The sequence below is a fragment of the Phoca vitulina genome, unplaced genomic scaffold (genome assembly GCF_004348235.1).
Source record: "Phoca vitulina isolate PV1807 unplaced genomic scaffold, GSC_HSeal_1.0 scaffold71, whole genome shotgun sequence".
In the NCBI taxonomy this organism is placed as follows: Eukaryota; Metazoa; Chordata; class Mammalia; order Carnivora; family Phocidae; genus Phoca; species Phoca vitulina.
The window spans coordinates 9,274,675-9,299,516 of record NW_022589774.1 but is presented as its reverse complement, the minus strand read 5'-3'; the positions used below and the strand labels follow the sequence as shown (position 1 = coordinate 9,299,516).

Sequence of the window (24,842 nt, the reverse complement as noted above, 5' to 3'; positions counted from 1 at the left end):
ACCATCAACACAATCCATCTCCAGAACTTTTTTCATCTTCCCCAGCTGAAACTCTATGCCATTAAACAATAACTCTCTATTCTTCCCATATCCCAGCCTCTGGCAATTACCTTCTGTCTCCTAGCAACATATTCTTTTACTAACCATCAGATACCTGTCAGTTATACCTTATCTTGATTTAAGTACACAGTTTATTTCTCTCAGGCCTCTTTAAATCTTAACCATTTAAACTTTTCCTAAGAGTAGAATACCAAGATTTTCCCATTATAAGCTTGTTTTGCATATCCACTTATTTATTCCATCAGTGGACATTTAAAAGGGTTTACTCTGTGCCAGGTGCAGTTCCAAGAGCAGGGATTCAGCAGTGAACATGGTAAACAAAGTCCTGCTTTTGTTTTTAGTTGTCTAAATGCACTTATTGCATCTATCATCCTACTTCTTAACTCTCACTTGTGTTTTGTCTGCCATCCAGATTGGTTTGCAGGATCTTAGAGAATAGAGAGCATGTCTTTTGTATCTCCAATGTCAAATCCAGTGCCCAAGCAATCAGTAAGCATTTGTGAAACTGAGCTAAATGCTTCACTGGGGTGCAGTGGAGACCTCTTAACCAAATTCCCCTAACTAGTGTGCTGAATGACCAGGTGCTCTTCTGAAAACACACTGACTGATGCCTACGACATGCTCACTATATACACACTGGTTGTTCCTTCTGTAATATACTCTCACATGTTCCCAGTGAGTTGAGGCAGATATATACTGAGAATTAGTCATGTTTCTTCTCAAATATTTTTGTCTGTTGTACTTGTTACTGTAATTTGTAATTTATGAAAATTGATAAAATATGAACATAAAAGGAAAAGGTATTTGTTGTTTCTGTGAAAATAAATTTGAATGTATTGGGATGTTCCAGTAAAGGCAAGTTGCTTTTTAAAAAGTTGCTATTGAGTTAGGTATGACAAAGCAATTTAAAACTTTGAAAAAACAAATATAAAAATCCAGAAGGATTAAATTGCCTTTAAATTCTCACTCCACTTTAAAAAGAGAAATTTTAGAATTAGCAGATAGCATTTTGGATATAGTTTATGCAAGAAAAATATGTGGATCTCCAGTTAGAGGAATGGCTTTGACTTTACATCAAAAGTTTGTCAGGTGAGTGAAAGTACATCAGTATGATTTAACATAGTAATATCTCTTTAAGTATGAATGTTCCTCACAAAATTAAAAATAGATTTACCATATAATCCCACTGCTGGGTATTACCCAAAGAATATGAAAACACTAATTCAAAGAGATACATGCACCCCTATGTTTATTGTAGCATTATTTATAATGGCCAAATTATGGAAGCAGTTCATGTGTCCATTGACAGATTAATGAATAAAGAAAATGTAGTATATTTATACAATAGAATATTAGTCATAAAAAGAATGAAATCTTGCCATTTTCAACCACATGGATGGAGATAGAGGATATAATGCTAAGTGAAATGTCAGTCAGAGAAAGACAAATACCATATGATTTCACTCATATTTGGAATTTAAGAAACAAAACAAAGAAAAAAAAGAGACAAACCAAGAAACAGATTCTTAACTATAGAGAACAAACTGATGGTTACCAGAGGGGAGGTGGGTGGGGGGATAGGTGAAATAGGTCATAAGAATATACTTATCATGATGAATACTGAATAATGTATAGAATTGTTTAATCAATATATTCTACACATGAAACTAATATAACACTGTATGTCAACTATACTGGAATTAAAATTTTAAAAAGCTAATCAACCAAAGGCAAGCAAAAACAGTAATAATAATGATACACAATGAGTGAAGTAATATAGAGGATTGAATAACCTGTATGTATGTACAGGAGACTTCCAAATTATATCAACTTAAATATCATTTATGCATCTCTATCTTTATTTTTAAATTAGTTTAGAACTTTTAACAGTTCTCAAAAAAAAAAAAAAAAAAGAAAAAGAAAGAAAGCCCACCACATTCTAAAACATAGACTCATAAGCCATTCTACTTCAGTACATAAGATACCTAACATAGTACACCATTTCTATGGGGGAAATGTATTCCAAATTTCAAGTCAGTATTTCAGGAACATGCCCTTCCTGATAATGGCAAAGATGTTCCCACTGATGAGGACAGAGAAAGAAGTAGAGACTCTTATTTCTCTTAGAGTCACTTGTTTCTATCTGCAAATGTTCAAGAAAATTTTAAGTCAATTCTCTCTTTCAGATGTGCTAGACTCGTGTTCCCAACTGTGCTGCACATCAGAATCACACGAGCAGCTTATTAAAGTACCAGTTCCCAGGCTCTACACTGGAACAGTGAAATCCAAATCTCTGGGACCTTGGCGTTGGCAGTATTCACAAGCCCCCAGTGACCCTGATGTGTACCAGTGTTGAGAACCATTGACTAACTCCTATACCCCAGTATGACTGTTTTGTAAGTTCAGGCCCTGGGCTCACAAATCAGAGAGCTTTACACATGAGACACACGTGATTAAGAATATTTCTGAGTAGAGAGGTGCCTGGGTGGTTCAGTCACTTAAGCACCTGACTCTTGATTTTGGCTCAGTCATGATCTCAGGGTCGTGAGACTGAGCCCCGTGTTGGGCTCTATGCTGGGCATGGAGCCTGCTCAGGCTTCTCTCTCTCTCTCTCCTTCTGTCCGCCCCCCCCCACCCAAAGAAATATTTCTAAGTAGAAACCGCACTAAACAACAGGTAAGAATAATCTGACCCAGACCAGAAAGATGTTTTGCTCTATATATTTCACCAAAGCTGTAATGGAATGACCTCCATTTTTTCCCTACTACTTGCTTTTTTCATAAGATGCATGAATAAAGCAAAGAATAAATAAATATATATAGATTTTATTCCTATATATCCGTTTAATGTCATGCATACACACACAATATTTATTATTATAATTCTTTGTTCTAACTAAGGAACTATTGGCCCTATGGTGCTCCATAAGAGGACTTCTATCATATTAACAAATAATTAAAAAAAAAGTGCTCCACTTCCTGGGTATAAATATATTTCAATATTTCAATCATTTCAATATTGGCAACTCCAGAATACTGAAGAGCTTCTAGGACCTAAAGGGAAGAATGGCAGAAATTGATACAGTGACAGACAGAATTCAGTGAGATTTTCAGTTGGAGATTGCTGCCTGGCAGGGCTGAAATCACTTATAGGCCACTCAAGACTTTGCTGGATGGTACTAATCAGGGAAAGTCATGATAGGGAGAGATGGGAAACTTACTTCTCCATTTCAGAAAAAAAATACAAATCATTGATTGCAAAGTTGACAATGATAATTCTGTGGCCAAATATACGGCGCTTCATAAGTGTTATATCACCATTCTCAAGGTCTGCATTCCGGACGTTTGTGGCATATGCGGTTGGGCGTCCTGATATATTTGGTGATGTGGAGAAATCTGAGAGAGAAAGAGGAAGGAATTAAAATCTAGTTTGATGAAGTCACTCTTAAACTTGAAGCCTTTGACTTGGGCATAACTAAAATGAAGAAAGGAAACTGTGGACCCATCTTTGGGCCTATCCAAATAGTGATTTCCTACCCTTGGGCTCAACGTTTTACTTTGACTTGAAGGACTGCTGAAAAAGCCATCTGCTCAGATGGTATGACCACAAACACACACACACACACACACACACACACACACAAATCAACCGAGTACCGAAAGGTGTTTTCCTGGTGCATGTCTCATAGAAATATAATTGCACTGTAGGTATGCTAATCCCTAACATTTCTGCAGAAACTGAATATGCAGATGTGACCTTCAAAATGGAGTTTGTGGTTCTGATGATGCTTATTCTAGGTTTATCAGGGAAGTAATTTAGAAGGAAACTGGGAAAGCAGCACAACAAAAAAGTCAAAACATCAAGAGTAAAGAAGTTTATTGAAACAGAGAGTAGGGCGGTAGAGTAGAAAACAGACAAATGAGTAAAGAAGAAGATAGAAGATTCAAGAAGGTTTGGATTGTGTTTCAGAAAAACAAGACACTTATTTTAGAAAGTTTCTTGACTAGGATATATACAAAGAAATCCATTCATAGGAATTTAGGGCTGTGAAGACAACAGTTTTAGGCTGTATCTGGCAAGTAAACCCTGGTTAATTGCCTGGCTGGGTTTAAGAAAATTGTCTAATCCAGCTCTAGAATTTACTATTCTTCCTATAAAAACCATTATTCTGGATATCTGTTCAGGAATCATTGATGTGCGTATGGTGCTTCCTATTGGTGTAAGTGGGATTCCTTTTGGAGAAGTGTTATATATAAAATGGGAGGGTACTACAACATTGAATAAATAGCTAGCACCTCTTATGTTCCAGACCCTGTGCTAGGTCCTAGGGTTACAGCATCAAATAAAGCAAAGCCTCCTCCTTCTTATCTTACAATCTCTCTTTATCTCTTAGACTTGAGTTCGAAGGGGAAAAAAAAAGTTTGAATAGTAGTGGAAGTTGGTATGATGATCAGGGATTTTAGGAAAAAAGTGTGCTAAATCCACTCAAGAAATCTGGGAGCAGTGATATACTTGCAAACCAGCTCTGGTAGGGGTGGGGGAGACCTGATTGTGGTATTTGCTGATTTCTATAATAAATACTTCCACCATAGTTGATTTCAGCTATTGATGGTTCACAAAATGTCATGAATATTTAACAGTTGACTCTCAACTGGGTTAAGATTGTCAGCTTGTTTTATTTTTTTAAAAGCAAGACCCAATTCTATGCTAGCTATAAGAACACTTTAAATGAAGGGCAGAAATAGGTTATAAGTAGAGGAAATGAAAAAGATAATACATGCGTGTTAACACTAATAAAAAGAAAGCTGGAGTGATTATCTTAATCTACAAGGTAGATTTCAGAGAAAAAATATTGCCAACGATAAAGTATTTTTTTGTAATGATAAATGGGTCAATTGATTGAAGGACATAACAATCCCAGAAAAGTCTAAATGATAGTGAAAGAAAACAGACCACTGGCAGGTAGATCTCCCACTGAGCTACAGAAGCACTCTTCTTGGGCTGTCTCATACAAAGCTAAGGATGTGGGAAGTTGAAGTAGGGTGAAATTAGACTTTCTACCATTCTGGGGCATAAGGGTTTGAACTAATTTTATTTAAAAGAAGAAACAAAAGAGCTAGAACTATTCAAAAATCCTAAATGTTTGTGAAGCAGTTCCTAAAACATATATACAAAAACTTTTGCAAATTAGAAAATATCATAATATTAAAATTAAAATTTCAAAAGAAAAATAGACAAAGGACATAAATAATTCAGAAAGGAATACGAATGACCAACAAATAAAGGTACTCAATTACTAAAGAAATATACATAAGAATGGCACATTAGTTTTCATTTACCAGACTGTCAGTTTTTAAGAAGTGCTTAATACCCCAGGTTGGTGACAATGTGGCACTTACTTATACTGTTGGTAAGAGTTTAATTAGTGTAATGTTTTTAAAGCGCTGAATTTTAACTATTTTTTTTTAAGATTTTGTTTATTTATTTGACAGAGAGAGAGACAGCTAGAGAGGGAACACAAGCAGGGGGAGTGGGAGAGGGAGAAGCAGGCTTCCCGCTGAGCAGAGAGCCCAATACGGGGCTCGATCCCAGGACCCTGAGATCATGACCTGAGCCAAAGGCAGACGCTTAACAACTGAGCCACCCAGGTGCCCCTGAATTTTAACTATTTTTAACCATTTACCCATTTCTCCCATTTTAGGGAATTAATCTCATAGAAATACACGATTGCAAAATATGTATGTTTTGCAGCATTATTTGTTATACTGACAATTGAAACAACTCAAAAGTCATCAAGAGAGATGAAGGTGATGGGCATTGAGGAGGGCACTTGACATTATGAGCACTGGGTGTTATATGCAACTGATGAATCACTAAATTCTACCTCTGAAACTAATAATACACTATGTTAATTAATTGAATTTAAATTAAAAAAACTCAAAAAAATAAGAGATGAGATTTGTCATTATCAATTCCCCTAGTATTATCTCAGGCACTTTTGTCATTTCATTAATCTTACTTAATTAATCATAATCATTAATCTCCAGTCCAACTGGCCTGATTGCCATTCCTGCAATGTGCCATGCTCTTTCTTATTTTAGGATTCTATGCAGACCTAGAAATTGCTCCCCACCTATTTTGCCTGTCTAACTTGCTCATTCCAGAGGACAAATTTGTCATTTTCTAGAAGTCTTCCCTGATCCTCCTCCTTGACTAACTAGGGTCTCCCTACGATTATCATTGGGATTACTCACCACATAATAATAGCAATAACACTGGCTAACCCTTTTATAGTAATGGGTAAAGATACTTTGTATGTATTAACTCACTCAATCCTCACAATAATCTATGGGATAAGCACCATTATTATTACCACTCTGCAGATGAAAAAACTGAGGCACAGAATCACTTTCACAAGGTCCTTCAGTTAAAAAATGGCATATTCAAACCCAGGATATTTGGCTCCGAAATCTGTGGCTCTTACTTTCTGTCTTGCCCTCAAAATGTAAGTGCCATGAAGACCTATCCTATACTGCATGTTTACTACTGTATCCCCAGCACCTGGCAAAGTTCCTGCCATGTTGTAGATTCTCAAAAAGTGTGTTGAATGAATGAATGAACTAACAAATGAAGTAGTTGAATAAATCTATACTATGGACAATAGTTTAGTGAAATGTAAGATCTTGCTGCACTTTAGACTAATCATTTTTCACTCTTGCTGACTCTGTCAGCAGAAGCCCCTGGACTCACATTCTCTCTAAGCAGGCCTGAGCTTGGCTTTGCACCCAGGACCTAGAGCTCTTGCTAGACCCCAGGTTAACACAGGCATGACGCAAAGCAACAGCTCTGCAGCTTCTTACCTGGGCTAACCCCTGTATCTGAAATGTCAACAGGAAAGACAGTAAATAGAGAACTAACTTACTTTCCTTGTTATTTTGTAGTTCTAGGTGAAGATATTCTTCAAATTCCTGGCGCTTCCTGGGATCAGACACAAATCTGCGGTACTTGCAAAAGCTCTTAATAAAGCTAATCATTTTCATCCAGCCTCTTCCCTGGGAAAAGAGAGACGGGTATGCCACATTCATTAGTATAGCTGCTGTTCCCTGGAAGTCTACTATGTGCCAGAAACTTGACATTTATTATATTTAATCCTCACAACACCTCCTTTATGAGGAATAATCTTTAGCTCCAATTTAAAGGTGAGGAAAAACAGAGAATTGCAAACCTTCTCCAAATTAAGTGCCTAGTGGGCAGAAGATTCTGGCTTTACCCAGGCACGGGGCCATTGGCAATGCTCCTTCGACTACAGTCTTTCAGCAGTAAGATTTGAGATGCCATGATTAGGAGAGAGAGGGTGAGTGCTAAAAATAGGAAGAAACAGGGGTCGGAGATAAGCATAACTCACAAGAAGGGAATAATGGCTCAGGCAAATTTGAAATGTTGAAGAAATAAGGAAATGAATAAAATCATTTCTAATCATTAAAAAGAGAAAGTATAATTACATGCACATACACACCACACACACACAAATGCGTTTTATAAGTTCCTTGTCTGTTTCTTAATACCCAGTGACCATTCTGTAATTCATTTACCCCTTGGACAAATCGATATTCGGAGTCAGAAAGAATCTTATTGATCAACTAGTTGTTTCATTCTACAAAGAGGGATCTTCAATGTAAGCATGGCTTTAGAGGGCCAGTAGTGAAATACAAAAATCACTGGATTTGGGATAAGAAACTTGGGAGTCTGGAGCCTAGATTTTCTCTAATTGTGTAATTTGGGCCAATGTACTTAATCTGTGTCTCAGTGTCTCCATGCGTAAGAGAGAAACAATAGCCTTCAGGGTTGCGTGAGGATTAGCGATTATATATGTAAACTCCAATGTAGTGCTCGGTACAAAGTAGGCACAAGTACGAGACAGTTTATTTTTATCTTTTCTTATCTAAGAGCAACTGGAAGATGTGAAATTAAAACAAAGTCGTTCTGGGTGCAATATTCTTTTTAATGTCCTACATCAGCATTCACGGTACCCTGACATAGAGCTGACTCATGCATGGAGGGAAAAAAGAAGAGAAAGCAAGGAGTAGACATTTTCATATGGGCATAGTCCATTTCTGTTTTCAGAAATATCTTAGCATGATTTTTGGAGTCAGAGCTGGGCTCAAATTTTTCTGATACTAACCAACTCTACAACACATCGGGCAAGTGATTATTTAAAAGGAACATGTATTTTTTTTTCTCAAATCATATGAAGAGACTTTCCTGAGTAACATTCCTGTCTGGGGGGAGCATGTGTCTTACTGGACAGGCGTCTGAAGTGCACTGGAATTTACTGATGAAACTTCTTTGTAAAGACGATATTTAATTATTGCCATTTTCTTACAAAACTATATTTTGGAAAATTGTATACTGTCATTTAAAATGCTTTTGTGTAAACTGGAAAAAAATCCTGTCTCTTCCCCCCCTCCTTTTTTTTTTTTTTTTTTACTGCTGGCATGGAGAAAGAATGAGCTAAATAACTGATGAGTTTGGAAGAAGAAAATGGACATGTTCTGCTCTCAACCCTCTGCATTCTCTGTTTGCAGGATTCCTGTGCTTAGGCCTGCCCTTTGTCATTCAATAAGGGGTTCACCCAGGAGGCCTAAGTTGTTCCGTTACACCAGCGGCTGCACATGTGACTGAGTTTAATTTGGCTGCAGAGAGGATTATTAAACCCATCTGGCTTTATGGCCAACCCATGTGCTTCAAACTAGTTTTTTTTTTAAAGATTTTATTTATTTATTTGAGAGAGAGAGAATGAGAGAGAGCACATGAGACGGGGGAGGGTCAGAGGGAGAAGCAGACTCCCTGCCGAGCAGGGAGCCCGATGTGGGATTCGATCCAGGGACTCCAGGATCATGACCTGAGCCGAAGGCAGTCGCTTAACCAACTGAGCCACCCAGGCGCCCTTCAAACTAGTTTTTAGCGGTAAAAAAACCTGACATTTCGATCTCCATGTATCTGACCGCTGTGTCTATCACACAATTGGTTCTAGTAACAGAGTGAAGGCAAGGATTTTTCCTTAAATTCCCACTGTAACAATTTCGCTGAGCCTCAGGGTCCTCCTTTGTAAAACATGAATTAAGAAACATAACCAAAGAGTAGTTGTTTGGGTGAATAAATAAACTAACAGGGAAACTCTTTGCATGGTTGACAATGCCCAAGCAGTGCTTTCCTTGTCCCCAGTGTCTTATCTTCACTGTCTTCCTCACTGACCTGGGATTCCTGTAGGTGAGCTGCGGTTTTTGAGGGCTTCTTAGCAGTTTGTACTTCAATATGCCCTTCCTGAGGATAAGGTGGGAACAGCTCTTGGTAATCTTTAAACCTGCCAGAAGGAGACCAAGAACATCAAGAAGGCAAACACCTGGTACATAAAAGGTAACAAGGCAAACCTATCTCAGCTTTTGGAGGAAGGCCATGTGGGAACTGGGGAATGGTAAGACGCTCACAAATACTCTTCTTACCATTTCAATCCTTTGCTAATGTCAGCCTATCAATACTGTATTGTTCCACTGTTCAGGTAAATGAACTGAAGTGTGTATGTGCATGCACGCACGCACACACACATGCATGCACACACATGTGCACAGGTAGGTAGGTAGAGGATTCAAGATAAATTTGATTTTTCTCTTGTAGGGAAGCTCTGGAAGTGAACTATAAGAATAAATTTGAGACTCCTTGAGTACTATGGCTTTCAGAAGCCAATGAGCAGCTCCAGAAAGAATTATCGCCTTCACTGAGCAATACTTACCACTTTTCTTCCAGAGATTTCATGACAAAGCTCTGTAGCATTAACAGTGTGGTTGTGCTGACATGACGCATTTGAGAGATTTCTTTGATAATAGGGGCATCACACTGCAGTATCTCTTCTAAAAAATGCAAGAGAGAGAAAAAAGTCATCATCTCCTTGTCTACTTTTTCTGAGGTAGCAGGTGTGTTTTTCATCTTGGAGACTCAGTCCCTTATCCTTAATCTGGTTAGACTCTGAGCTCTCCAAAATTTGTTTGAAAATCTCAAAAGCATAATTGTAGAGCAAATACAGTCCTGGTTTACTTCCATTCAAATTTCAAAAATGAGTGCTTAAGGGGAAGGAAATATTTAAAAGACTCATTTCTGCAGCTAGCTTAAAGTGTTTGGTTTAGGAAGAGAGCAGAAGAGTAAAGGATTAAAGTTAAACTGCTGGGGCAGATGGGGAGGGAATCCAAGATTACAAATAAGTATCATGAGGGCAATATGCTCCAGGTGTTCAGAGACTATTGTGTTCATTAATAAGACTTGAAAACTTATCAAGGACAAGATCTGCAAACTCTTCTTTGTCTTATTCCTGAGAATCAACAAGTAAATATTTCTTACAAGTAAACATTTGCCAGTTTTACCTCTTTTTTTACTTTCATAAAATTTATAGCCTTATCTTGGTTATCACAAGTAAATACACACACACACACACACCCATTTGTTCATTTGTGCCAAAATAAAAGACTTTATCTTCATTGCTTCGCTATAGATTTGTTTACTTCGAGGATGGGATTATGCTCACCTCCCTTTTTTCCCTCTAGAATAAGAGGTCAACACTTTACTTGCAACTTCTGTTTCTGGCCAAGATGAATTTACGTGGGTCAGATTGCCCTCCCTCCACAGGCAAGTAAACAAAATTTATTAAACAAAGATTTTCAGGGAGACAGTTCTTCCCAGGACAACTCTCTCTATAACCCATAATAGGTGAATACTCCAACTTTATATACAGCTAACTCTTGCTTTTGTATCTAAATTACTGTCTAGTTGATTTAAGGGTCAAATAACTTGAGTTTGAATTCGAGATTTCTGTGTTTCATCGTCCTCATTAGTAAAATGGAGGTATTCATTTCTATCTTATAGAGATGAAATAAAATTCTATTTTCAGTGCTGAATAGAGTTAAATGAGAGGATATATTTCACATTTAAGTACAAGTGTCTTGTGCTTGACTTATCATAGTAGTATTTACTTTAGATTTATTATTGTTGCTCTCTCCTTTTATTGTCCCTCTTAATCTTTGTCTCAGTACTGCCCATGTGGCCACTGCTCTGTTCTGCTCTTTCAGGGGGCTCACATGAGGCAGGTTCTCTGCCAAACTCTTCTCCTAAGATACTAAAGGGAGAAGGGAGCAGGGGAAGAGGATGCATACCAGCAGAGGCTTTGCCATGGAAGAAAGTCTTGATTATATTTTCAAAGAGAGACTTGTACATTTTTTCGTTTGTCTCAATACTGATCTTATGTATGGCTACCAGGAATTGCAAGGGGCTTTCAGCCTTCCGTTCTTTGAGGAACTCTCTGAAGAACTCCAAGTGGTGTGTATTTAGGAGGACTTCTGTTAAGTTTCTGGAAAACAAGAAAGCATCATTGGTGAAGAGAAAAGGATGGTGACCCCAGACTTTAGCCATGTGTGAAAAGTGGAGTGAATAAATTGGTTACTATGCCTATTTCCTTGGAGATAAATGTAAACTTTTATATATCTACCCTAAGCGTGGTCCAATCATTTGACAACCCCAAAACAAGAGGAGGAGAGGTATTTTAAAGGAGATAATGTCTTTTTTTTCCCAAGGAAACCCTCTTTTTACATTGTCAATTCAAAGCAACCTCTAACTGGCACTCATTTCAGTGAGGCAGAGCATGAGTGATCAGTTGTTATTGATCAATATTTCTAAATTTCTTTTGCTGACTTATTCTTTCACATTTTCTTAAATATAGGTGCTCCTAATGTTTTATCCTCAATCTTCTTTACTTTTGCTTTATGATTTTTTTTCCCCTGGGTAATGTCTGCATCCTCTGGGGTTTCAGTTTTCATTGATATGAGGAAATGGTTTCATTTCATTTTGATTTTCATTGATAGCCTATCTCTAGTTCTCACGACCTCCATTTCAAAATTTCAACTGTCCATTCAACTTCATCTTTGTCATAGTTATTATTTAAACCTCTATACACACATCCACATGTTGTCCAACTTATTCTTCCTCCTTTATATACTTATTTCTTTAACTATGATGTTAGCTGTAAGTTTTTTTAATAGATGACCTCTATTTGAATAAGATGGTATACTTCCATTTTAATTTTATTGAGAATTTTTATCATGAATGGGTGATGGATTTTGTAAAATGCTTTTCATTCACCAATTGGGATAATCATGTGGAGTTTTCCGCCTTATTTTATTAATATGGCATATTGTATTAATTGACTTTTGGATGTTAGAGCAACTGTGCATTCCTGGGATAAATCCCATTTGGTTATTCTGTATAATATTTTCTATATCTTTCTGGATTTGGTTTGCTAATATTTTGTTGAGGATTTTTATATCTAGATTTGAGAGGGAAATTGGTCTGTAACTTTCATTTCTTATGATATCTTTGTTTGACTTTGGGATCAGGATAATACTTTTTTGACCTCATAGAATAATTTAGCAAGTGTTCCTTTTCCTCTCTTTTCTCAAAGAGTTCATGGACTATTATTGGTATTATTTGTCCTTCAACTATTGCATAGATTTCTCCAATGAAGCCATCTGTATCTAGACTTTCCTCTGTGAGACTATTTTAAGTTACTAATTTAATTTCTTCTCTTGTTACAGATTTATTCACATTTTCTGCTTCTTGAGTCAGTTTCAGAAATTTGGTTATTTCTAGAAACTTACTAATTTCATCTAAGTTGTCTAATTTGTTCCTTGCATTTCTTCAAAAATCTAATTAATTTCTGTAGAGTCAGTGATTATGTCCTCTTTCAGTTCAGATTTTGGTGATCTGTGTCATCTCATTTTTCCCCCTTGACCAGTATAGCTAATGGTTCATCTTTTTTTTTTTTTTTTTTTTCAAAAAAACTTTTTTGTCCTTTTTTTTTTTTTTTTTTTTTTTTTTTTTTTGGTCTAGATTTTGTTGACTTCCACTATATTTATTATTTACTTCCTTCTACTTTCATTGAGTTTAGTTTGAATATATCATTCCAACTTTGGTCTCCATTATTTCTGATGTGAAGTAAACTTTAATCTTTTTGTAGTTCCCTTGAATATAAGTCAATTTTCTCTTGTAGCATTTAAGATTTTTCTCTTTGTCTTTCAACATTTTGACTATGATGTGTCTAGATGTGGATCCTTTGAGTTTTTCCTACTTGGGGTTCATGAAGCTTTTTGTATGTCTTAATTAGGGCTTTAATAAAATTTGGAAAATATTCAACCTTTATATATTCAAAAAATTTTCTGCCCCTCTCTTTCCTCTCTTTCTGGGATTTCCATTATTTGCATGTTGGTGTGCTTACTAGAGTCTCTCAAGTCTCTGAGGTTCTGTTTATGTTTCTTTATTCTTTTTTTTTCTTCAGACTGGATAATGTTTATTGAGCTATTTTCGAGTTCACTGCTTCTTCTGCCAAATCTGCTGTTGATTCTCTCTAGTGAGTTTTTCATTTCAGTTATTGTACTTCTCAACTCCACATTTTTATTTGGTTCTATTTTACAATTTCTATCTTATTAATATTTTCTATTTGATGAGTCATTGTCCTAAGACTTTCCTTTAATTTTTTAAACATGGTTTCCTTTGTTTCATGAAGCAATTTGCCTAGAAGACTTTGGTAAGTCCGATATCTAAATCACCTCAGAGACAGCTTCTATTGACTGCTTTTTTCCTTCTGTGTATGAACCATACTTTTCTATATGTTTCTTCTTGGGAGGTGGGGGGTATGTCTCATAATTTTTTGTTGTTGTTCTTTAAAACTGATGTTTTAGATAAAATAATTTACAGAGTTCTGAATTTTTTTTTGAAAAGTTTGTCCAGTTTTATTACTGCTTTAATGGGGAGACAATTTGTGACGTTCTTACTTCACCATTCCAGAAGTCTGATTCTTCCTCTTCAGTCATTTTAAAATCTGTATCTTCTCTTCCATTTCTACTCCTACTGTTTAATTAAAACTTTTAATATCACTTGTCTAAACAGCTGCAGTGACCTTCTGACTATTATTTCTGTCTTCAATCTCTGATTCTCAGACTCCTTATATATCATTACTATTTCTGCCAGGGTAATGTTTTTAAAATCCATATAACAGTTATTTCTGGTACTCTTGTTGCAACAAATGCCAAGGAATTCTCATTTCCAGTTAAGCAATACAAATTCCTTAATAATTCATTTAAAATCTTCTTTCTATTATTTGGTCTCAATCTGGCTTTCTAATCTTATGCTTTATGTCCCTTCACCTCATGCATTCTATGCTTTAACACCACTGGACTATTTTTAAGTTTTTAAGTATTTTTATATTTGTGAGTTTATATGTTGGTGTCATTTCTTTAGCTTGGAAGGTTTAGCCCTACCCCCAAAATACTCTCATTTCTTTGCACATGCACATGAATTTGTACATGTAGTTTGGGGCCTCTTCTGACTCTAACTTTTCCTAGTCCTCACTCAGAATTTCCTTCTCTTTCCTATACTCTTATAGTAATTAGCCAATATTTTATTATAACATTATAAAGTCAGCCTTGTATTTTATTTAGTTCTGTATTAGATTAAAGGCAAGGACTATATTTCATTTTTTGTAACATTAGTGTCTGGGACCCAGTATATGATCAATGACTGTTTATTATATTGAATGAGGGCTAGGGACAAAATTTAAGAGAATTGCAACTGTGGTATCCCTGAGCCATTCTCTTTTGGTCTTAACTGAAGATATGAAACTGAACTATATGACTTCTGTGATATTTATACTCAACTAAATTGGAAAATAAGTATTTCTGTAGACATAATGGAGAGTGGTGAGTGGTACAAATTGGAACAGCAAAAGGAATAAATGATTGATGCTCAGAATAATTTCAGTTCCCCGAAGGGAAGGGAGGTCTATCTAGTGTATTTAGAAGAGACAGAGGACTTACCACTCTCAATGAATGTTATCAGTAACTGAAAGCATACTTCAGAAAGCTTTCTCTGTGCAAAATATTCTCCCAGTGACTTTGACTACCAAATTTGTATGTGTTACTATATCTTTATCTTCTTTAAGGACTTTTCATATACCTAGTAATTAATAGGTAATTACTGAATAAAAAAATGAATTATTGAATGGATGACATGGCCTACAAGAAAATCATAGTCAAGTTGAGAAGATGCAAAACATACTTAAAAAATAAAGAGCAGTAAAAAGGAGTACATGTTAAGTGTTTGTGTTGTATTTCAGACATTTAGTATTCAGAGAAGAGGAAATCATAGCATACATATAATTGAAAAAGTTTTAATGTAGAGGTGGCACTTATGCTAAGGTAAGTAGAAAGAAAGGTGAGTGGACACCTCTGAAAGAAATGGCCACAGAGTTTTTTCCTGGCAGTAAAACCTTAATGAGATTGACTCTAGGACTGATTATAAGGGGGAGAGACATGAAGTAAGGAACCATTTAGGAGGCTACTACAGTAGTACACAATCCAGAAAAACAAATAGCAGGGATATATGTATAAAGATGTTTATTGTGGTACTGTTTATGGCCATGAAAAATTAAAAATAATGTAACGTCCATTAAAAAGTCCATAAAAGGGCACCTGGGTGACTCATTCAGTTAAGTGTCTGACTCTTGATTTCAGCTCAAGTCGTGATCTCAGGGTCATGGGATCCACCCCTGTGTCAGGCTCCTTGCTCAGTGGGGAGTCTGCTGGAGATTCTCTCTCTTCCTCTCCCTCTGCCCCTCCCCCCACTCCGTGCTCATCTTTTCTCTCTCTTAAATAAATAAATAAATCTTTTTTGTTAAAGTCCATAAAAATGTCCATAAAAAAACTTGCTAGGGATGCCTGGGTGGCTCTGTCGGTTAAGCATTTGCTTTTGGCTCAGGTCATGATCCCAGGGTCCTAGGATTGAGTCCCACATCAGGCTTCTTGCTCAGCAGGGAGCCTGCTTCTCCCTCTGCCTGCTACTCCCTCTGCTTGTGCTCTCTCTCTTTCTCTGACAAATAAATAAATAAAATCTTAAAAAAAAAAACAAAACACAAACATGCTACATCTATACCATGAAAGGAGGTAGAACTCTACATACTGATATGAAACGATGTCCATGATAGTTTTTTTAGGTTAAAAAATGTTATTGTATAATATATATTGCATGGTGTCAATTTTAGAAACAAATAATGGGTTTAAAATACAAAGTGTGTGTGGGGAGGAGTTAAGATGGCAGAGTAGTAGGGGGACCCTAAGATTTTCTTGTCCCTTGAACACAGCTAGATAGTTATCAAATCATTGTGAACACCGAAGAAATCAATTGGAGGTTTGAGAGAACAAAAACTGCAAGTCTACAAGTAGAAAAGCAGCCTTATTTGGAAGGTAGGAGGTGAAGAGAGTTGACTTGTGGGAGATACAGCTGTGGATACATCGGCAGGGAGGGAGCCTGCTTATGGAGTCTACCACAAAGTATTATAAGGAGCAGAGTGCAAAATCTGAACTTTTAGAAGTCTGCTACTGTGAGGGATGTGCCTGGCTTAAAGGTACTCAGGTGGCAAAGTGGGGCAGAATCTGAGGAGTCACAGCATGGTCTCAGGATCCCTTGGGTTGCAAGAAGAATGGGTGGCACTAACCTGCTGACTGTTCCCAGGCATAGTAGGGGGTAAAGCCTGCTGAGAGCTGTGGGTCTTGGTGCTGGCTTTTGCTCTTTTTGCCATAAACTTCAAACTACTACACAGTCCTGCTATGCACGGTCATGTTACTGCTTTCCTGGGACTCCCTGGCAAAGGGCAAAAGTGCAGCAAGACCCTCCCCCGGAGGAGCAGCATGGATCTGTGTTGCAGGAGTCCCTAAAATTTGGAGTTTTGAAACTCAGCCATGTGACTGAGATAAAAAAGCTTGGACACAGACAGGGTGAATTCAGGGTTCAGATGGAAACTGGGGATACAAGTGAGGTGACTGATTGCTCTTCTGTGAGGGCTCACTGAAGAGTGGGGGCCATGAACTTTCAACTCCAGGGCTAGAGAGCAGGGTGCTGCCATATTCATCCCATCCATAAGTGCTGAAAGCTTTCAGGGAGCAAAACAGCACCATCTAGTGGAAGCTGGAGCTGCTTACAGCAAACCCCGCCCCCTGTGCCCTGGAGGTGCATTTCCACTGAAACAAGTCAGCCAGAGAATCAGGGCCCAGACCCTTTACCCAGAAGACCAGCACAAACAACTGCTTGCACCAAGTCTACTGATCATAGAGTGCTTTTTCATTTTTCTTATTTTTTTCAATTCCTCTTGTTAATTTTTTATTATTTTTTAAAAAATTTTATTTATATATATTACATATATATTTTTTTCTTTTTTTGGTTTATTTTCAGGGTTTTTTCCCTTTGTTTTTGAAAAATTTTCTTTTTTTTAATTTTGGGATCTACATTCTTTTAACAGGCTGACCAAAACACACCAAGGATCTAGGGGTTTTGTTTGTTTGTTTTGGGGGTTTTTTTTCATTCTTTTTGTTTGTTTGTTTTTATTTTTTCTTTCTTCTTTTCTTTCCTGAACAAAATGACAAGATGGAGAAATTCACCCCAAAAGAAAGATCAGGAAGTAGAACTCACAGCCAGGGATTTAATCAATACACATATAAATAAGATATCTGAACTAGAATTTAAAACAACAATTACAAGGATACTAGCTGGACTTGAAAAAAGCATAGAAGACACTAGAGAATCCCAGAGATAAAAGAACTAAAATCTAGTCAGGCTGAAATTAAAAATACTATAACCAAGATGTAATCCCAAATGGAGGCCATAAAAATGAGGATGGATGAAGCAGAGAAGCAATTCAGTGATACAGAAGATAAAATTATGGAAAATAATGAAGCTGAAAAGAAGAGGGAAAGAAAGGTAATGGACCAACGAAGGTAGACTTAGGGAACTCAGCAACTTGTTAAAACATAATAACATTCATATCATAGGAGTCCCAGAAGATGAAGAGAGAGAAAAAGGGGCAGAAGGTTTATTCAAACAAATTATAGCTGAAAAATTCCCTAATCTGGGGAAGGACACAGACCCCAAAATGCCCATTAAATTCAACAAAAGCCGACCATTGTCAAGGCATATCATAGTCAAATTCACAAAATACACAGACAAGGAAAGAATCCTGAAAGCAGGATGGGGGGAGAAAGGTCCTAAACCTGTAAGGGAGACAGATCAGGTTTGCAGATATCTGTCCACAGGAATGTAGCAGGCCAGAAGAGAGTGGCAGGAAATATTTAACTTGCTGAATGGGAAAAATATGCAGTCAAGAATTTTTTATCCAGAAAGGCTGTCATTCAGAATAGAAGGAGAGATAAAGAGTTTCCCAAACAAAAACTAAAGGAGTTTGTGACCACTAAACCAGCCCTGCAAGGAATTTTAAGGGGGACTCTTTAGGGGAGACAAAAAGAGCGAAAGCAATAAAGACTAGTAAGGACCAGAGAATATCACTAGAAACACCAGATCTACAGGTAACACAGTGGCAATAAAGTCATATCTCTCAATAATCACTCTGAATGTAAATGTATTAGCTGCACCAATAAAAAGACATAGGATATCAGAATGGATAAAAAACCAAGATCCCTCTTTATGATGCCTACAAGAGACTAATTTTAGACCTAAAAACACCTGCAGATTGAAAGTGAGGGGATAGAGAGCCAACTATGATGCTAATGGATGACAAAAGAAAGCCAGAATAGCCATACTTATATCAGACAAACTAGATTTTAAAACAAAGACTGTAACAAGAGATGAAGAAGGGCATTGTATCATAATTAAGGGATCTATCCATCAAGAAGATCCATCTAGAAGATCCCAAATTGGGAGCACACAAATATATAAATCAATTAATAATAAACATAAAGAAACCCATTGATAATAATACAATAATAGTAGGGGACTTTAACACCCCACTTACAACAATAGACAGGTCATTTATGCAGAAAATCAACAAGGAAACAATGGCTTTGAATGACACACTGGATCAGATGGACTTAACAAATATATTCAGAACATTTCATCCTAAAGCAGCAGGATACACATTCTTTTTGAGCGCACATGGAACACTTTCCAGAATAGATCACATACTGGGTCACAAATCAACCCTCAACAAGAACAAAAAGACTGAGATCATACCATGCATATTTTCAGACCACAATGCTGTGAAACTTGAAGTCAACCACAAGAAAAAATTTGGAAAGACCTCAAATACATGGAGGTTAAAGAACATCCTACTAAAGAATGAATGGGTTAACCAAGACATTAAAGGAGAAATAAAAAAAAAATACATGGAAGCAAATGAAAATGAAAACACAACAGTCCAAAACCTTTGGGATGCAGCAAAGGCAGTCCTAAGAGGGAAGTATATTGCAATACGGGCCTATGTCAAGAAGGAAGAAGTCTCAAATGCACATCCTAACCTTACACCTAAAGGAGTTAGAAAAGGGACAACAAATAAAGCCTAAAACCCAGAACAAGGGAAATAATGATTAGAACAGAAATAAACAATATAGAAACAAACAAACAAAAACCTAGTAGAATGGATTAACAAAACTAAGACCTGGCTCTTCAAAAGAATTAGTAAAATTGATAAACTCCTAGCCAGACCTGAAAAAAAAAAAAAAAGAGAGAGAGAGAGAGAAAGGACCCAAATAGAGATCACAACCAACACCACAGAAATATAAAAAATTATAAGAGAATACTATGAAAAATTATATGCCAACAAACTGGGCAACTTGGAAGAAATGGACAAATTCCTAGAAATCGACAAACTACCAAAACAGAAACAGGAAGAAATAGAAAATTTGAACAGATCTATAACCAGCAAAGAAATTGAATCAGTAATCAAAAATCTCCTAATAAACAAAAGTCCTGGGACAGATGGATTCCCAGGGGAATTTATTTGTTTGTTTGTTTATTTTGGGGAATTAATTTAAAGAAGAGTTAATACCTATTCTTCTCAAACTGTCCCAAAAAAATAAAAATGTAAGAAAAACTTCCAAACTCATTCTATGAAGCCAGCATTACCTTGATTCCAGAACCAGACAAGGACCCCACTAAAAAGGAGAATTACAGGCCAATATCCCTGATGAACATGGATGTAAAAATATCACCAAAAATAGCAGCAAATCTAACTCAACAGTATGTTAAAATAATTATTCACCCTGATCAAATGGGATTTATCCCTGGGCTGCAGGGGTGGTTCAATATTCACAAATCAATGAATATGATACACCACATTAATAAAAGAAAGGATAAGAACCATATGATACTGTCAATAGATTCAGAAAAAGCATTTGACAAAATACAGCATCCATTTAAAGCCCTCAAGAAAGTAGGGATGGGGGAACATAATGCAACATCATAAGGCCATATGTGAAAGAACCATAGCTAATATAATTCTCTATGGGGAAAAACTGAGAGACTTTCGTCTATGGTCAGGAACAAGACAAGGATGTCCACTCTCACCATTACTATTTAACAGTACTGGAAGTCTTAGTCTCAGCAATCAGACAACAAGAAGAAATAAAAGGCATCCAAATTGGTAAGGAAGAAGTAAAACTGTCACTATTTATAGATGACATCATACTCTATGTAGAAAACCCAAAAGACTCCACCAAAAAAATTGCTAGAACTAATACATGAATTCAGCAAAGTTGCAGGATATAAAATCAATGTGCAGAAATCTGTTGCATTTCTGTACATCAGTAATGAAGCAGCAAAAAAAGAAATCAAGGAATTGATACCATTTGCAATTGCACCAAGAACAATAAGATACCTAGGAATAAACCTAACTAAAGAGGTAAAAGACCTATACTCTGAAAACTATAGATCGCTTATGAAAGAAATTGAAGAGGACACAAAGAAATGGAAAAGCATTCCATGCTCATGGATTGGAAGAACAAACATTGTTAAAATGTCTTTACTACCCAAAGCAATCTATACATTTAATGCAATCCTTATCAAAATACCACCAACATTTTTCACAGAGTTAGAACAAGCAATCCTAAAATTTGTATGGAACCACAAAAGACCCCAAATAGCAAAAGCAATTTTGAAAAAGAAAAACAAAACTAGGGGCATCATGATTCCAGATTTCAAGCTATATTATAAAGCTGTAGTCATCAAGACAGTATGGTACTGGCACAAAAACAGACACATAGATTGATGGAACAGAATAGAGAGCCCAGAAATGGACCCTCGACTCTATGGTTAACTAATATTCAACAAAGCAGGAAAGAATATCCAATGGGGAAAAAAGACAGTCTCTTCAATAATGGTGTTGGGAAAACTGGACAGCAACATGCAGAAGAATGAAACTGGACCACTTCCTTATACCATACACAAAGATAAATTCAAAATGGATGAAAGATCTAAATGTGAAACAGGAATCCATCAAAATCCTAGAGAACACAGGCAGTAACCTTTTTGATCTCAGCCATAGCAACTTCTTAGTAGACATGTTGCCAGAAGCAAGGGAAACAAAACCAAAAATGAACTATTGGGACTTTGTCAATATAAAAAACTGGACAGCAAAGGAAACAATCAAAAAACTAAAAGTCAGCCTATGGAATGGGAGAAGATATTTGCAAATGTCATATCTGATAAAGGGTTAGTATCCAAAATCTATAAAGAACTTACCAAACTCAACACCCACCCCCCAAAAAAATAATCTAGTTAAGAAATGGGCAGAAGACATGAATAGACACTTTTCCAAAGAAGACATCCAATGGCTAACAGACAAATGAAAAGATGCTCAACATCACTCATCATCAGGGAAATACAAATCCAAACCATGATGAGATACCACCTCACACCTGTCAGAATGGCTAAAATTAACAACACAAGAAACAACAGGTGTTGGTGAGGATGCAGAGAAAGGGGAACCCTCTTGTGCCGTTGGTGGGAATGCAAACTGGTGCAGCCATTCTGGAGAACAGTATGGAGGTTCCTCAAAAACTTAAAAATAGAACTACCCTATGATCCAGCAATTGTAGTACTAGGTATTTACACAAAGGATAGAAAAATACAGATTCAAACCGGTACATGCACCCTGATATTTATAGCAGCATTATCAGCAATAGCTAAACTATGGAGAGAGCCCAAATGTCCATCAACTGATGAATGGATAAAGATGTGGTGCATATATACATATACAGTGGATTATTACTCAGCCATCAAAAAAAAAAAAAAAAAAAGAAGGAGAAGAAATTTTGCCATTTGCAATGACATGGACGGAGCTAGAATGTATTATGCTAAGTGAAATAAGTCAGTCAGAGAAAGTCAAATACCATATGATCTCACTCATATATGGAATTTAAAAAGAAGACATGAACATAGGGGAAGGTGGAAAAGAAAAAAGGAGAAAAAGAAACAAACCATAAGAGACTCTTCATGATAGAGAAAAAACTGAGGGTTGATGGAGGGAGGTGGGTGGGGGATGGGCCAGATGGATGATGGGTATTAAAGAGGGCACTTATGATGAGCACTGGGTGTTGTATGTAAGTGATGAATCACTGAATTCTGCTCCAGAAACCAATATTGCCCTGTATGTTTACTAACTAAAATAAAAAATTTTAAAAATAAATACATAAATAAATAAATAATAAATTACAAAGTGTGTGTTGCATATGTGTATGATATATGGAAAGAAGTAAAAAATCCATATACAAGAAGATAAATTCAGAATTAAACATGTTGAGATTAAAGAGAGCTTGTGTCTGAAAAATATTGCTTTAACTAGATCCTATGTCTTACCTGGGTCTTAATGAGGGCTTCCTTGCACCAGTCTTTCTTAGGAAGGACATTTTCCTATGTGAGGGTGAAAACACCTTTGGTTCTCTGACAATTTCCACTGCAAAATCTAATGAAAAATCACAAATTTAGGTAACACCATATTATAAAGAACATTTTAGAGAACAAGAAGGGACAAATTAAAAAGGATATTTATCAGACATTGAGTACATGTGGAAAAACCACAGTCCCCACAACTGCCAGCATCTCAGGACATTACTGCTGAAAAGAGACTTGGGGATGATCTTTACCCCTGACTTCAGTCCAGATTGTTTTCTAGGTCTGTTGGCCATTAGGCCAAGAACCCACCTTCCTCAGAAGACTCCTAAGACCAAGTCCATTGTATTTCTTTTCATTTTAACACCAAATGTTATCTATCCTTCCCCTAATCAGCCATTTTGACTAGACCATACTCCACAAGACATTCAGTCTGCCTTGACACCTCTGTTATCCCATCCTATGCCCTTTCACTTGCTTTCTGGAACTCCTGCTCTGTAATCAGCAAACTGTCACAGAATCTTGAGCTCTTTGTTAAGTGTTTCCTCTATCTTCTTGCTTTAACTGAAATCATTCTCTTTCCTGAGAACACTGTTTCCACTGCAAGCTTCTTAAAAGGTATTCTATCACACCATACACAATTTAGAGTGGGTGTCTGGTTCCCTATTGCCATATAAAAACCATTATTTCAAAAAGTATATTAAAACATTACTACTGAAGAATAATAGATTCCAAGGATCTCAGTATCTTAGGAAAGCCCTTTGAGGTGAGTATTGTAGAAGAAAATATAGACTATCAACTCATTAAGGGCAAGGATGATATATTACTTATTTCACCCCCACAAATTAGAACATGTCCTAGTTATGTAGTCAATGCTTTAAAATGTTTATTAAATAGAATATATTCCCACAGAAAATTTTTGTATGGTTTGGTAATACTAGCAGTGATAGCATAGAAAAAAGATAGAAAGCAATAGAAGTATATACTGGTTCTAAATAAATGCAATTGAATAGGTGAAAAAAATAAAATCCAGACTATGGAAGACTAGATACAAAGAAAATCCACACAAAAGAAACCTGAAAACCTCCTGATACAAATACTTATAAATGCTGGATAAAAAAATAACACATTTTTAAACTCATATATAAGCTTGTAGAAAATTACAACAAAACAAAATAAAAACAGAAATTAGAAACAAAGAGGATGTTAGAAACCAGAAAGTTAAGCTGACACCCTAGAGGTATTTGCAGTATTAAAACCACAATAGGTCAGAAGACAAAACCATTGGCCTTTAGAAAATGAACAAAAAAAAAACCCTGGCACTGCTTTTCTTCTCAAGACACTTATCAATTATGACAGGTGCTACTGAAAAATTTAACAAGGCTTTTGACAGAGTCTCAGGGTAGAAGAAGGCAAAATTGCAAACCAGCAAAGGAAAAGGGGCTCTGATAAGTATCCCAGTCTTTCAGTTGTGATCCCAAGAAGTAAGGGAAACCAGAAATAGCTCATCCATCAAAAGGAATAAAAGCCAGCTTTGAACCAACTCAGTCCCTAAATGGATTAAGGTTATTTGGATGCTACTAGTTTAGTGTATGTCAGATGTTAGATAAAATCCTCTCTAGAGGAAAATAACATTACCCAGAGACTCAAGTTATCTCTAGAAAATTTTTTTAGCCAAATATGTTCACAAATAAAGCAGGAATAACAAGGTATTTAAAAGGACCTGACCAAAAACCAAGGGGAAAAAAATTGATAGTTGAAATCAATATAGAAAATCCAAATATGGATTTTAAAATTACTATTATTAATATAGTTCAAGGAATTAAAAGGAGTAAAATATCAACATAGACTAAGTATTATACAAAGAAAAAATTCTGAAAATAAAATTTTAATGACTGAAATTAAGAAAATTAATAATTAGTAAATTGGTTTAGTGACAAATTATACACAACAAAGTGAGAATTACTGAACTAGGAGTTAGATCAAAAGAAAATATGCAGATTGAAACATATGGA

At 36.3% G+C, this 24,842-nt stretch overlaps 1 protein-coding gene across 1 annotated transcript in view; it reads right to left on the bottom strand.

Moving 5' to 3' along the window:
• Positions 1-24,842, bottom strand: part of RGSL1 (regulator of G protein signaling like 1) — a 90,157-nt gene that overhangs the window by 8,251 nt on the left and 57,064 nt on the right. Inside the window, exons 10-15 of the mRNA XM_032393004.1 lie at positions 22,795-22,900; positions 11,262-11,455; positions 9,851-9,968; positions 9,316-9,424; positions 6,983-7,112; positions 3,281-3,455 (exon numbers count right to left, since the gene is read on the bottom strand). Of these exons, the coding sequence (XP_032248895.1) occupies positions 3,281-3,455; positions 6,983-7,112; positions 9,316-9,424; positions 9,851-9,968; positions 11,262-11,455; positions 22,795-22,900 (832 nt within the window). The remainder of the gene's footprint in view (positions 1-3,280; positions 3,456-6,982; positions 7,113-9,315; positions 9,425-9,850; positions 9,969-11,261; positions 11,456-22,794; positions 22,901-24,842) is intronic.